This window comes from Priapulus caudatus, unplaced genomic scaffold (genome assembly GCF_000485595.1).
Source record: "Priapulus caudatus unplaced genomic scaffold, Priapulus_caudatus-5.0.1 Scaffold1439, whole genome shotgun sequence".
Lineage (NCBI taxonomy): Eukaryota > Metazoa > Priapulida > Priapulimorpha > Priapulimorphida > Priapulidae > Priapulus > Priapulus caudatus.
This window is the reverse complement of record NW_014578500.1, coordinates 13851-30228: the sequence shown is the minus strand read 5'-3', so window position 1 is coordinate 30228 and position 16378 is coordinate 13851. Positions and strand designations below refer to the sequence as shown.

The following is a 16378-nucleotide window of genomic DNA, read 5'->3' as shown; positions in this document are numbered from 1 at the left end:
TAGTTGTTACGTTACTTACGTACTTACGTAGTTAGTGTTGTTAGTTCGTTAGTTACGTAGTCGTCGTTTACGTCGTCGTCGTCGTTCGTCTCTCTCTCTCTCTCTCTCTCTCTCTCTCTCTCTCTCTCTCTTCTCTCTCTCTCTCTCTCTCTCTCTCTCTCTCTCTCTCTCTCTCTCTCTCTCTTTCTCTCTCTCTCTCTCTCTCTCTCACTCTTGCGTTCTCTCGCTCTCCTTCTTTCTCACTCGCCCGCACTCTTTCCCTTTCTCGCTTTCTTTGTCACCCAGCGTCTCGCTCTCGCGCGCTCTCTCTTTCTCCCCGCACGTCTGACACTCCCCCTCTCCGCTCCCTGCCTCTATTCAATTTTATCTTTTAGACCCCCTTCTACCCCTTTCTCCGCCTCCTGTCTTTTAATAACGATAATTTTATAACTCTTTTTATAACTTCGTTAAAAAGATGTGACACCTTTTACGATTTGAATAAATAATGCACACGTATAGTATAAGATTATCATATCAGGTTATCATTATTACTTGCATAATTTGAATTTCTGGTTATTTACCTCTGTTTGCGCACATGGGTTTAAAAAATATATATTTAGGGACAGCCGCGATCTTTGTTCCCTAAAGGCCACGGACCGGACTAATAATACGAGTAATCATCGTTATGACAACACGCTGATATATGATTGCGTTGTGAGTGACGTATTGCGTTGTGAGTGACGTATTGCGTTGTGAGTGACGTATTGCGTTGTGAGTGACGTATTGCGTTGTGAGTACGTATGACATGTCATGTACTAACGCTATAACGTAGTACTAACACTATCGCACGGTAACATGCGAGATATCGCCGGTCCTCACGGAGTCAGGCAGAATCTACCAGGTCCCGAGTCTACCGTCTTTTAGCGAAAATTACAGGTTGTCTATGTTATTCACAGCGAAGGCTGACGCCGCGTGACCTATCGAGAATTCTCGGATCTTATCAAAATTAAAGTCGACGCTTTCGCGTTTCTGAATTCTGCGAATCGCAGCACGAAGGAGCGATGAATGGGTTATATGCATGCCGGTGTACTTCCATGAAATGATTAGAGTGCAGAGCAATTCGGAGATTACGTTGTGAAGGCGCGCGTCCAGTGTGACCGAAAACGAAAAATCAGCCATACTGCATCAAAGGCGAGATGCTGGGCGGCTTAGAAATTTACACCTATGCTGCTTTAGATCCCACTGCCGGGCGGAGGTTTGATTGCCAATTAGCCGACTGACTTAAGCGCTCAAAATATTAGTAGGTAATTTTAAAATGAACTGTGTAACTGTATTTATGGGTGAGATCTACGAGAATATCGCGCGCAACTGGTGACCCTCTCTCATGAACCGCAACGTGACGTGCGTGCGGGAGACAAAGACAAACTGCCGAAGAGTATACTAGTAGGAAAGTAAAATATTATTCTTTACGTGCGTTATTCGTCACGAATTGCTTCTCTCTCTCTCTCTTTCAGATGAAGCCATCAAACGCGCAGGTAGTTTTCATCGTGTCCGTCGTGCTAGTGCTGATGAGCAGTCAATACAGCGAAGCCGCGTTGATGAGAATTTGTGGCCGAGAGCTACCGAGAGCGATCTATCAGGTCTGCTCCCTCAGTCGCAGGAAAAGAAGCACAACGGACATGGACACCACTGCGGATGGATTTGCGGGTACCGTATCTTTGTCGTTAGTGCTTCTCCATTCTTGTAGTCACCCATTGTTCTGTTATAGTTTACCAACATAACAGCTATTAACAATTAACATAATTGAAATAATAAAAATGAATAATAAACAATTAAAAACATTAATAACTTTAATAGTTATTCTCACCATAAAGCATGTTATAAATTGCAAGTTGCTCTTACTCATACGATGTACGTAGTGTAGACGTATTGTAGTCGCAGACAATTTTGTTATTTTAAAATTTCCGATTAAACGCAAACAAACAACCCAGCTAGACTTTGCGCACAATCGTATTTCCATCGCACACATAAGGAAGCGTGCAGAATTTTACCACTCTGTTATTTCGAATAAATATGCACTATGCTAGTTGTCTCATGAAATATGCCATCTATAACCAAGTTTCCACAGAAATACGTGCTGCTTGCTGCATATGTTTGGGTTTCTTTCGTGTTTCCAGAACTCGAACGGAATAAGTAAGCGATCTCAATCTACGAACAAGTTTTTTCCCTTTCAGTTGTGGTTAGAGTATCATTTAGCGTTCAAAATTGAGCGTAACGTTGTTGAAAATAATATTTACCACGCGCAAACTCATAATAAACCCATTTTATTTCATGGCAATCGCTCAATGTCATCTCGCTTCATGATCGATCAAATTCAATACCATTATAAAAATATCTTCTGCGAGCATAACCCCAACGATGGCGTGTCTTATCGGTGTGCTACTGCTCGTATAGCTTTGCTCACCTAAGTTTACACGTAAAAACTTAGGTATATGTTTCTGTACCGATCATATGATCAATCTTAGATGTGGTGCGGTGGCGCCTGGGTGTATGCGCTGGAAAGATAATGGACACTATGGACCTCATGCAGAAGCTCGGCCTAGGAAGCTAGAGATATTTATTCGCGCGTCAAGCCCCGTGTGAAGGCCAAATAGAAACTAACTACGAATCCGTATTCCGTCCACATTCACAGACGGTCATTAAATCGCTGGATAGAAAATGATGTCACCTCGGTGCGTCCATATTTCTCGTCAGTTGCCACGATATGTAGATCAGGACCCGTCGATCCTATTAACTAAATATCTAATTAATTGTAATTATAGTTTTCAATTAATGTATCTCGTTGTGAATGCTGTCTGCACGGTGAGCGGTGACTAACGACACAGTCATGTTCGACCTTGAAACATTGGCGACGGCCTCTAATATCGTGGACGCTGACACTGACGGACAGTGCGAGCTATTATACCAATGCTATTATACCTATGCTAAATGTATTCATTCTAGCGAGTAAGCCATTGTGTCAGTTAATGCGAATTTAAACATTTTCGCGGAAAAACGCGGAGAAACGCGGAAAAAACAACTGCATATATTAAATGTGCATTAACAGTCTTGTTTCAACGAGCATGGTCTGTTGTGCGCACACAGCAGGCAGGCAGTTTATTGCTGGCGGCCGACAACCGTGATTGCTTGCCCACACATGCGTGTACACTGAAGCAGAGAGATGCGTCTGATTTTGGATTGAGATGTTTTCTTTGATCGGTACGGTGTGGCGTTTACGCAACGATTACATTGTATTGAATAATCGGTTAGAGTCCGCGTCGAGCGGAAATTATCCCTGAAAAGAAACCACGACGAGCGCGGGAGCCTTGCAACTAACCCAGTTCTCAAGTGACTACACACCGTGCTGCACAATAGTTGATCAATTGACACCTATCACTTTAACATGACATGAATAAAAACTCGCTTATCAATCCAAGTAGCGTCATTTACCAAGTAGCATCACTTGGTGATCAGTGGACATGATCTGGTAATTGCTGTGTCAATGCACGTGCTATGTAGTCGTGATCACAAGCCACGCTCGCTCATCGTCCTGTATTTTGGGGGTTGATATGCAACCCAGCAGCGATCGCCCACGTTGATGATGTCTTTTTTATTGTAGTCGATACCGTTTCTTGTTTTGTTGTTTTTGCCATCACAGATGTTATTGTAATTTGCACTGTCATTATTATCTTTGTCGTGGTTTTCGTCGTCGTCGTCGTCGTTGTCGTCGTCATCATCATCATCCGCACCAGTAGAATCATCATCATCATCATCATCATCATCATCATCATTGTTGTTGTTGTTGTTGTTGTTGTTGTTGTTGTTGTTGTTGTTGTTGTTGTTGTTGTCGTCATTATCAGCATTATGCTCACTATAACAGGATCGTAGGCATCAGCATCAACATCAGCATCAACAAGAATAGCAGCGTCATTGTCATTATCATGACCACCGTCCAACGACTATATTAGATATTCGTTGACCCCCCGCACTAGCAGTTTTTTCTGGTACCATTGCTGCTACGTAAACACATGGGCGTTAATTACTATCATATTACGCAGATGAGTCATTGATGTCGATGATGGAGCCAGCAACAGCGAGAAGCAAGCGGCGAAACAGTTCAGCAATGGCGGCCAAGCGAGTACCGATGGCGCTGCTAGCCGATATGTGCTGCGCCAGCGGATGCTCGTTGTACGATCTCATGGGAGCCTGCTGATAGCTAGCTGCTTGGAGACGATCAACGTTCGTCGCTCGGTTCCCCGTCGAAAGGTTTTGGTAACGAGACTAAAGGTTCGAGAGAGGACAGCATAGAAAGAAACGATGAGAGGCTGGTACGAATCGCATTTGCACAGGTTGATTTGCACAGGTTGTGACGTAGAATATCCTCTGTTCAAATATCTGATGTAGAACACCTCCTAATACAGAATCAAAATAGAGTTCATTAAAAAGAAAGTTGTATGTGAGTAACAATCGTAAATTAATATTAGATTCGATTAAAAATTTTGTGTGCTTTTACTTGAAAGGCAATGTACGTTGATATTGCGCAAGTACCTTGATATATTGCGATCATAGTGTGATCATACGTGCGTTTAGGCTTCACACTCTTAAACTTGCAATTTTGTATTAAAGCATTTATAGCATTTATTAAACTACACGCGAAAAGTTCCATATTTTTGACGTATTCTACCTGACAATAAATGGCTGAGACTGGCTGCCATCGTAATATGAAATAGGCTTCGCATTCTAATGTATAGAGTGCCTAATGTCTACTCACCATCATATGATTTGTAATCTAATGTTGTTACAATGTTTAAATACTATACCTGCCCACAAAGAAAAATCTAAATTATATAATATTTTATTTATTTTATATTCGTCTAGAATTATTTGATATTCTATGTATTCTATCGCTGAGCATACACGTTGTGTCAGATAACACAAGTTTTACATCAACCCCGTGCTTTTAAAATCCGTGTTTATCGAGATTTACTTCTACGTGATGAAATAAGTCACGAAATAATATTGTATATCCAAACGAAAATGCGATGATATCATTTGGCTGCATTTCTAAGATTCATACAATCTGTGTACACTGAGAGCTAATATCGTACGCAGATGTTCACTACGCGTAGATCATTCTTTCGCTCATTTTGTCAACCGGAAACAGTGTATATTACCTACATTATGGTGCACTAACGTCAGCATTTACTATTGAAAAATATATTGAAAACGCCATATAAATGTATGACAACCACTCAATAAGCCGAGTTTACGTTTATAAATTACCTCATTCAATGTATATTTTTTATTTCATTGCAAATCATTTCGAATATTATTTACTTCAGTTAAAATGCGCTCGTCTTACAAACTCATACAGGTCACATCTATGTGATTTCGTGTAGTGTAAAGATTACGCAATGATATATGTGGGGAATTGCATATCAATTGCTACATTTAACCAACTGAAGATATTACGATTATTCGAGTAGAATGTGAGTGTTGCGATTGCAAGGAGTAATTACGCGAATTTTTTCGATGTCTCGTAACCATGCAGCACACAAGTATCATTATGTGTGAATATTTCTTTGTTGATAGTACTTTTCTGATAACTGTAAATGGTCATACATATATTTAGTATAGTACATATAACACATAATATATAACAAACAAGTAAGAATACATTAGAAAACTTATTTTACGCATATCGTTTAATTTCCTAAACGATGTAGTAATTTGCATTGAGACGTTGGATTACAAAGTAAAACCATATAATTAGGCTATTAGACGCTCATTTAGGCTGGTACGATCATTCTATATACCCAGAACCCACATGTTTCTATAACAATGCTGTAAACACATGCGAGATATTCAAAAAATCTGAAAGAACGAATGATTAAACTCGTTCCAACAAAAGCTCGTACTTATGAGCGTACATGTAAATATCATGCGTCTTGGTTATTTACCCTTCAATACAGCGGGCATATCAAGCATAGTCCTCTTAATTAATTTACTATACAGCTGCACTGCCCAGGTCAGGGACAGCGTTTCTTAAGACTAAAGAACTCCGTGCGGAGAATCTTCTCCATTATATCTTATGCGTCGTCTCGCAGACTAGATAACGCTGCTCTCTCTCTCTCTCTCTCTCTCGTCTCTCTCGTCTATCTCGCTCTCCTCCTCTCTCTCTCCAGTCTCTCTCTGGCTCTTCTCTCTCTCTCTCTCTCTCATCTCTCTCTCGCTCTCTCTCTCTCTCTTTCTCTTTCCCTCGCTCTCTATCGTGCGCGCTCTCTTTTCTCTCTTACCCTCTCCCTTTCCCTCTTCCCTTCTCTCTCTCTCTCTCTCTCGGTAGGAACAGCGCCATATTTGAAACGTAAACTAATCCACGCGCGGTGGCAGGCGTGACCATTCGAGTCGGACTATCGTAGACGCGATCAGGTGCCATGCAGAGCTTGGTCTATGTGATCGAAATGCTCGTCCGTGAATCACTGCGCGTGCGTGCGTGCGTGCGTGCGTGCGTGCGTGCGTGCGTGCGTACTTCGCCGCAAGAGCATCATCGGCTTACTGATCCGCGTAGCCGATCCCAGGACTCTGTACGGCAGGAATCTGTCTAAAAAGAATTTCAGAAGTCTAATTAAATTTCAAAACACATTATAGTGAACATCTATATGCACGTAACAGCTACTGACGTGTGTTCTGTAAGACGCCATTGATATTAGGCATTCATCAATTCTGGTATATCAATAATCGATGATATATATATATATATATATATAACGCTTTATATATGCCGTATCGGGAGACACTTGGTATGTTGTTAGTCCAATCTATTCGTGAAAATAACTATGTAGAACTACGTGGACACCTACGTGGATATTTTATGGAACGAATGTACAAACGAAGCAACGATTGATTATTGGCTAATCAATTGCACAAATGGTTTCCAATTGCCTCCTTTCTTTGCCGTTTTTGTTTTCTCTATCAACATTGACCAGAAATTTGAACACAGTATTTTGTCACCAGAATGACGTGTGCCATTTTCTAGGATTGTATAGTTGCCGAACAATAACAACCTGAGAGTAAATGTCTGTAACATAGACCTCATTCAGTGAAGCATACACGGTGCAGACGAATAAAACACATACTCAGAAAAGGCGATTCGGTGACCAAATATAAACATATGTAAACATTCGACTATTCAAACAAGAACATGATACGCCATCACAAGAAGTGCATTATTATTTAAGATCGAGATGAATCGAAAAGAAAAGCATTCTAAAAAGCATTCTAAAAAGCATACACATAATGGATTGTAGCGATATCGGATCATCGTATTATAGTGGGCCTAAAACGCACAAAGTGCCACTACGTCAGGTTCGTGAAATTGTATTAACTTTCATACCCTCACGTATCGTAATCTTGTAACTGATATCATAAAATAGTCACGTTTCAGCGTGGAACGTCTTTTATAACTATGATATACTCAATGAATAGATAAAATTACAGCTTATCAATAAGACGAACAGGGTTGCTAAATGCTGAATTCAAAATAAAATTTAATACATTTAATAAATATAATATATATAATAAATATAATATATATAATAAATATAATACATATAATAAATATAATAAATATAATAAATATAATAAAGTTAAAATATATAAGAACAGTCATCACCCTATTGTATTGACTGAAGTGTATGAAATAACGTTAGAGAAACAATATAGCATTAATACCTCATGTACGCACGGATGCAACACCTTCGGTAGCGCCGCCTGCAGGAGATTGAAACAACTTTCCCAACGACATTATAATAGAAATGGTTTCCATACTGCCAGCACGTGATGATCGGACTTCCAACTAACGCGTCGCCGGCGACTTTGCCGAATTCACAGCATGCTTGTTTCATCTCCTCGTATTCCAGGGAAGCTGTAAATTAAGTAAAACGTTCATCGCACATACGTTGTCAATAATTATTATGTTACACACGTGCAAAGTCTGGCAGGGACACTTGCACAGGGCCGTTGTGGCCGCCACGGCAACACGGCACTGCCGTGGCACTATTTTGAAGAAAAAAAATTCTGCAGGGAACCAAGGAGCAGGCGCGGATTTAGATGGGGGCACATCCGGCCGTGTCCCCCCCTTTTGAAACAAAAACCAAAAAAATTAATTACATTTTAAAATTAATTTTTCTCATTTCAATGTTGTAAATAAGGTTACAAGATGAGGTTCCAGTCAGAAATTGTGACATCATGACCAATTTTCATGTTTAACATAACTATTCAAATTTGTCAGTCATTCTTCTGAATTTCCTGCCAAAGAAAACATCTCAGAGTCATTACAAGAATTTGATTTTTACATTGTTAAGATTATTCCTGGCCTGCAACTGTATATGTCATACATGTTGTAACGGATGTTTCATTAGGGAAGAAAGTACTAATTTTATTTTGCTTCTGTAATGACCTACTATACTAATACAAACATTCTTTCAAGTTTGAAATATATTCGAGTTATCACAAGATTTGTATTTTGAAATTGCCATATTTTTCTCTAGCCTGCAATTGTTATTTGATATGTGAATGTGTTCTGTAATACCACATGATCATGTCAGAAATATATAAGGTTTAAAACATTTCGTGTAATGTAATTTCTCGGTACATTTGACGCGTCTTGCCTCCCCCCCCCCCGCCCATACGAAAGGCTGGTCAGCGACTGATCAAATTTAACACATAAATGCTTGCTGCAATATGAGTTAAAATACCCTCTACAGTATGCACCAGATTGCACCATTTTAAGCTAAAAAGTGCAAAAGCTCCTTAAAGCTCCTTATTGCCCCCAGGGGCGTGTACAGGGGGGCCAGGGGATCCGGACCCCCCCTGCTCGCGCAGAAAACGCATCTGAGGGGGTCTAATTTCAAAAAATTTCTGGTGGAAGGGCCCCTCAGACCCCCCCTTCGCGTGCTCGCAAGTATGAGTTACGGTTAGACCCCCCCCCCCGTCCAAATCCTGTACACGCCCTGCCCTCCTCACGCGCTTCGCTCGGTCGGGCTGGTCGCTCCGCTCTCTCGCCGTATCATCCCCACATTTCATACATATTGCTCTTTGGTGCCCCTCTTTTTTGAAATTATTGGATCCGCCTGCCAAAGAGCAACATGTACGAAGGAAATAAAACCCCGGGGGGGGCACTCACCCCACATTATGGTAGGTATGTGCCACTGCAAAGTAAAAATGGGGGGGGGCTCTGGAACAACTCAGACCTGAAAATGGGGGTCTCTGGAACTAATGTTTGTTGAATGTGGTATGCTCTGGAACTGGCTATGTTCGAAAATGGGGTCTCCGGAACTAGGATTTCGTTGAAATTCAATGCTATGACACTGGACACGTTTAAAGACAGTCCGGAACTGTGGGGGAACAGTGATTTGCTTTAAAATCTATGCTGTAGCACTTGAACCAATAATTGTTGTATTATGTAGAGGAGAAGAAACATGACCGCGAGAGAGATGAACGCACGCCACGCACACACACACACACACACACACACACCACACACACACACACACACACACACACACACACACACGTGACACACACACACACACACACACACACACACACACACACAGACAACACCACACACACACACACACACACACACACACACACACACAACACACGCACGCACGCACACATACAACACACACGTTGCATGCATGCCTTTGACGGCCCGGCTTCACGTATTCTGAAGTACGATGCACTGGAACGGAAATATTTAAAACTAGGGTCTCCGAACGGCAAAATGCAAGATCTGCATGGTAACTAAACTTAATGCTCTGGAACGAGATATTCTTAAAAATGCGATGCATGGAACGGAAGTTTAGGGTTAGGGTTGAAAATGGGGGTCTCTCGCCGGCAGACATACCTACCATGCAATATATATGGAGTGCCGCCCCCCGACCCAGCACGACCCAGTTAAGGCTCAACAATGCAATGGTTATGCATGTGCACGAGACATGTTAGACAAGTAGATGAACAGGATGTAATTCAGAATTTGTAAGTTGCCATCCAGGCAAAAAATATAAAATTGGAATAATTAAAAATAATATAGACAAGTTATCTGACTGACTGTCTGGTATTACTATTAATACTGATCAATTGTGAGTTATATCAGTGCTCAAAGATTTGGAATGTGTACTTGATATGACAATGTGCCTATCCAAATTCAAACTTCAAAACATACAGATGTAGGCCCTACATAGTGAAAGTATAAATGCAGATTGAAATAGGCTTATTTTTCATAATTATGTACTGATAGTATATACAATTTTTGTAAATAATGTTTTATTAGTTATCATACTCATAATATATATTTTAGATACTTTAGTCAAAACATCAGCTTTAGCTACATTCCTCTTTGAAATTTTCAAATTGACCTTTTAAAATGATCAGAATTGGTTGCTTTCAACATGAAATGCAGGAAATGCCATTCCCAGGCTCTACATTTCAAACATTTTCTGGGGGCGTATCCCCAGACCCCCCGCATCGGCTACATATTTCTGCAGTGGCACTTTTTGGGAGGCCACTACGGCCCTGCACTTGCACATATATGATGCGCAGACACTGGCGTGCGAAAGTGCCTGCGCGCACACGCATACGCGCCCGCACGCCCAAGCATGTATACACTGTATACAACATGTCATATCCCCATACGAATACCCCCCCCCCTTTCTTATAATATGATAATGTGTAAGAATACCCTATAGCTGAGTACAAAACAAGTACAAACATGTTCTAGGACAGGTTGTATCGTATACGTTGCACGTGCAGTCGGTCTAGGCTGTCTGGGGGCGCTTTCGTTGCCGGTGACCCCCCCACACACACACACACACATCGCTCTCCTCTTTCTCTCTACCTCTCTGTCTTTCTTTCTCTCTCTCTCTCTCTCTCTCTCTCTCTCTCTCTCTCTCTCTCTCTCTCTCTCTTGCTCCCCCTTCTCTCTCTCTATTTATCTCTCTCTTTGTCAGTCCCTTCTGTCTCTCTTTTATACGTTATCTGTTTCTTTATAAAGGTTACATCGATCGAACGAGAGCGATATGGGTAGAGAAAGCGAGAGAAAGAAGTATGTTTAAAAGACTTACATCTACAATAACACTTAACGTTAAAACACATACGCACACACGCGCAGGCACACATGGGCGAACGCATGCACGAGGTGCACATCTCGCGTTTTTGGTGATTGCAACGAAGCAACATGGGCCAAAACACGACTTCTGGACAATGACTCACGACTTGGAGGAATGCCATGAATTCCATGCAATAATCATGTTTGATCGGTCATTCGCTCATTGACTATTGCACTGACTTCATACCTTCTTGGCATATTCATATTTTCTTATGAATAAATATGTTCTTAGACAATTAAAGCGCGCTGCGATACATGCAGCGAAGTGGCGAAACGAGGTTGCCAGTCATTATTAGTAATCAATATTTCAGTCCTTATTATAAAGTTTCGCGTACTTACTTATGTAGGCCACTGTACGCTGCCGGTCTGCCTCCATGTCGCTCATTTCCTCGATGACCGAATTTTCACCATTTTCTTCTATATGCAGCCCGGTATCTTGTATGATGTCGAAACTGTGATCGTCCGGATATTGACTTATAATGTCCGTGTAATCATCGTCATCGATATCCCAATTTATTACGTCTTCGTCAATGTCATTAGCCCCGTAATCGTCATCGTTGTCGCCATCGTCGTCGATATTCAACTCTATCACGTCTTGGTTAATATCGTCATCGTCATCGTTGTCGCCATCGCTTTCGGTATGCAACTCTATTACGCCTTGGTTAATATCGTTATCGTCATCGTTGTCGCCATTGCTGTCGATATTCAACTCTATCACGTCTTGGTTAATATCGTCATCGTCATCGTTGTCGCCATCGCTTTCGGTATGCAACTCTATTACGCCTTGGTTAATATCGTTATCGTCATCGTTGTCGCTATCGCTGTCGTCATCGCTGTCGCTATCGCTGTCGGTATTTAACTCTTGGGTAACTGTGGTATCGTCATCGCTGTTGCCATCGTTATCAATATTGAACTCTATTACGTCTTGGGCAGTTGTGGTATCGTCATCGCTGTTGCCATCGTTATCAATATTAAACTCTATTGTGTCTTGGGCAGTTGTGGTATCGTCATCGTTGTTGCCATCGTTATCAATATTAAACAATATTGTGTCTTGGGTAGTTGTGGTATCGTCATCGTTGTTGCCATCGTTATCAATATTAAACAATATTGTGTCTTGGGCAGTTGTGGTATCGTCATCGTTGTTACCATCGTTATCAATATTAAACAATATTGTGTCTTGGGCAGTTGTGGTATCGTCATCGATATCGCCATTGTTATCGATATTGAACTCCTTCAAGTCTTTTTCGTTGGCGGTATTCTCAGCATTCGCATTGCTGTCATGATCGCCATCGCTAGTACCAAGAATCAGATCATCGTTGTCTTTAGTAATGGTCTTTTCGTCTGTACTGACGTCACTTATAACAGCCTCCGTGTTTACGCTATGTTCAACACCACTAACGCTGCTGTATTTCGATGCAATCTTAGTGGCGATTGTCTCCGAGACGGAAAGCGCATTTGCGAGGCCTGAAATAGTGTGAAAGAATAATTTGGATAGTGAACGATGCAGATAAATTTAGAATTGCTGAAAAATAAAGTACTTTAATTTTGCTTCACAAATTGAAGGGAAAAATTGAGGTTTTAAAGAAACAATATTCAAGATGTTAAAAGAAACGTGAGAAAAATAAGTAAACAAGGGGGAGGGGGAATTCTACGGTTATTTCGGGGCTGTATTGGCATTTTATCGGCAATTGAGGGGGATTGAGGGGATTATATGGGGTTTGAAAGAAACTATGTTCAAGATGTTAAAAGAAACGTATGAAAAATAAGTAAACAAGGGGGAAATTCTACGGTTCTTTTGGCGCTGTATTGGCATTGTTTCTGCAATGTCCGCTCGCGTTTTAACCCATTGCGAACGCGCATGCCGCATTAGCATCATATCAACTGGTCTTTGCAAAGCTACACGCACAAACTATTAACCAAAACTTTGACGAAATTTTTTTACTATTGAAATAAAGACGGTGTGCATTCTGGGATAACACGCACTCAAACCCACATGTGCCGGCATTCCCCGGCATGCCGAATTACGTGTCCATGAGATTGGATTAAAGTAGTCTGCGTTCGTGCGTACGTAACTAGCACTGGAGCGCTATAATGTAACCGCACACCGCATGGCAATGATGGTCGGCACGTGTGCTAGAACTACTGCGTAGTTGGCTGGCATCGCAGTTATATGCCAGGGGACGATGACACGCCGAGTACACGCACCGCAATAAGCTGGGCTGAAATGACAGTGTAGGCGGCCAATTAATCTAAATATTTATAAGGTAATATTAAAATGAAATAAATAAAATTATATAACATAGTAAATAACTTTATTAGAGTCCCGCGTGAAATAAACTACTGTTATATTGATGTATTTATATGTTTGACGATTTTTTTCCTATTCTATAAAGGGGGAGGGGTAAGAGTCAGAAAGGGGGAGAGATGGCGAAGAGGAAGAGTGATACATGATAAAAAACGACAAGGCAAGTGACTAGTGACAAGACATATGGTTCGTAAGACATATGGTTCGTACTATGGTTCGTACAGGAGGACTGAAATTTTTCCCAAGGACTTTTCAAGGACTTTTCAAGGACATTTTATCGGAAATTCAAGGACATTTTATCAGACATTTTATCGGAATTCATACACAGAACAAAACATACCTGGATTAATTTAATAACCCCATTCTTAATCACTGCATGTCACCTCTAAAACTTACCTGGATCACATTAATAAACCCTATAAACACTGTCACTTCTACAACATACTTTGATTCACTGACTGATTTTACTGACTTACTGTAATTTATGATCATTATTTAACTGTCTATCGTGTCTATAGCTTTTTAAGCTCATTTAACGTAATTTTTATTGAGGTTTGCACATTATTGATGGTACAAAATTTCTTTTTATTCTACGCAAGGATTCTTTCTAAAAATTCAAGGACATTTTCATGAAATTCAAGGACATTTTCATGAAATTCAAGGACATTTTCATGAAATTCAAGGACATTTTCATGAAATTCAAGGACATTTTCATGAAATTCAAGCACTTTTCAAGCACAAAATCAACATTTACTAAATTCAAGTACTTTTCAAGCACAAAATCAACATTTACTAAAGTCAAGTACTTTTCAAGGACTACCCTCAAATTCAAGGACTTTTCAAGGACTGTGCGAACCATGCAAGACATTGAATATGTGATAGTATAGAATATCTTTGCCGTTCATACGTTTCTTCTTCGCGGACTTCCTCTATCGCGATTAGTTACTTAAAGCTAACTATATGCGCATATTATTCGGTTTTATGCGGATATATTATAGTCAATGCGATCGTATGTATTTTATGAAAATATTTTTCACCATACTACTCGATTTTGCACATTGCGAATTGCGACTTTTTTCGAACTGATTTCTCATAAACCTCACCCCGCGCGAAAGGAAAGCTGCCCCTCTAATGCGTTCATACTTATACAGGTATAACACTAGATCTATAGCCACGTACGACAAAATCATGATCTTTCGGGGTTTAGATAATTATCACCACATGTTCTTCTAACACGATGGGACACTATATATGTATATCCATCGCAATCGCCCGTGTGAATGAATGAACACAGAACACTAGAACAGCCATGTTATTCTGATGCAATACGTAAACATGCTAAACATATTAATATTGTTAACATATTATCGTCTAGCTTACCCATCAAATGAACTATTATCGCCATGATGATGAACACCTCGGATCTTTTTCGCGACTTCATGGTTGCGTATTAGTGCGTATAGATGAGCACAGTGAAAGATCGCGTCAATGCTCGGCGAACGATAGATGTGTGTGTGTCCACGCATGCTTGTCTATAGGCTACAGCAGAAAGGAACCAAAATAGCAGCTAAAACCTCGCTGGCCCGAAACATGAATGGCAGCGAGCCAGGTTTCTGGCTCGCTCGCGATCCTATTTGCGGAATACTACAACGCAGTAGTAAACATATGTATGGAAAGAGGACGGATATTATTCAGATACTGCGAACCGGTCTCAGGAACGCCGTTGGCGGCGGGTGCGCTGGTAAAGTTTGCCATGATTGTCGTGTTGGTCGACGTGCAAGCTCGTAATTGCTCGTAAGCTCGTAAGCACCGCCCTTCTAAGTTAAATGCCCTAAATGAAAATAAACGCCTGCCCGACATGCTAATTTTCGTAACCGCTGGGTACGAGTGGTGAATCAGACGTGTGATATACCGGAGGGTTTATCGTTTTACCCGTTTGCGAGATTCGGGCCAATTTTATGGAGTGTTTGAGAAACCGAATGTTCGTCCGTACGCAGTACGCAAGTATTGTAGCGCCAATTGTGATATAACATGTTTCCGAAGTAAACCGACTGTTTTCCAACCGATGTTTTCCGAGGTAATATCAGAAGTATATTATGACTATATTATTTAATCAAGCATTATCTCGGGCGGACTTAATCACCCATCGTCCCCCGTCTCCAAGCCCAATACCAGAAAACAAGTGAGCAAACATATTATATGTTTCTTTTATGAGAATTTTATTCCTCCATTTTACTAATTGTTCGCCAGGTTTTGTGTTTACTAAAGGCCAGAAATTTGGCATTCACACAAAACACACACCGATTGCTGCAGGGCAAATGCATGCAGTCATATGGTACTTCCTGCACTCACGCCCTATGCAAACCGAGCTTTAAACGGGTGTAAAACACATATTTAATTTAGGTAGCAGCGAAGGGTTAGCTGTTAAGTAACAACTTTAGGGGAGCAATTGGGGTTCAAATTTGTTTGCGCAACAGCCCCTTGTGTGAATTTCTCACGAATTGTGATTAATATGTTTGTGAAATTGCTTTTACAAGAACCACCTCTCGTATGTGTATCTTACGTGGTAACACGCCGCATTCAGAGCGGTAGCCTGAGGGGGGCAAGGGAGGCAGCTGCCCCATAGATTTTAGAGCAAAATTAAAAAATATGCTTATAGCTAATAATCGTAAATAACCCTAACGTGATTTTTTTGTCACTTATCCGTGAAAGCCTTGTCGCAGACCCACCTCTACCACACTATATGGACGTCGACCAACAACTGCGCCTGTCGCTCATCATTACACAGTTGAGTCATGACCCCCCTTAGGAATTTGCTCAGCCTACGGCCCTGGTATTCCGCGGTGCAGTAGCGTAGCATATTATCAGGAGTGAATAATAAT

General features: G+C 41.0%; 1 protein-coding gene and 1 long non-coding RNA gene across 4 annotated transcripts in view; one reads left to right on the top strand and one right to left on the bottom strand.

Moving 5' to 3' along the window:
* The window catches only part of LOC106816636, a 10964-nt gene extending 6079 nt beyond the window's left edge, over positions 1-4885 (top strand). The window contains exons 2-3 of the long non-coding RNA XR_001394914.1: positions 1494-1686; positions 4077-4885. This is a non-coding gene — a long non-coding RNA (uncharacterized LOC106816636). The remainder of the gene's footprint in view (positions 1-1493; positions 1687-4076) is intronic.
* A 1459-nt stretch (positions 4886-6344) lies between these two features.
* Positions 6345-15111, bottom strand: LOC106816639 (clumping factor A-like). 3 transcript variants are annotated; one of them, XM_014821264.1, is made up of 5 exons: positions 14877-15111; positions 11964-12655; positions 11531-11837; positions 7750-7942; positions 6345-6619 (listed from the first exon to the last, which is right to left on the bottom strand). In XM_014821264.1, exons 1-5 carry the CDS (start codon positions 14935-14937, stop codon positions 6571-6573), a joined length of 1302 nt encoding a protein of 433 aa, XP_014676750.1. In that variant the 5' UTR covers positions 14938-15111; the 3' UTR covers positions 6345-6570. The 3 variants fall into 3 exon arrangements, with proteins under 3 accessions (XP_014676750.1, XP_014676749.1, XP_014676748.1); XM_014821263.1 differs by having other exon boundaries at positions 11531-11959; positions 12011-12655; XM_014821262.1 differs by having other exon boundaries at positions 11531-12655.
* Positions 15112-16378: the final 1267 nt, after the last annotated feature.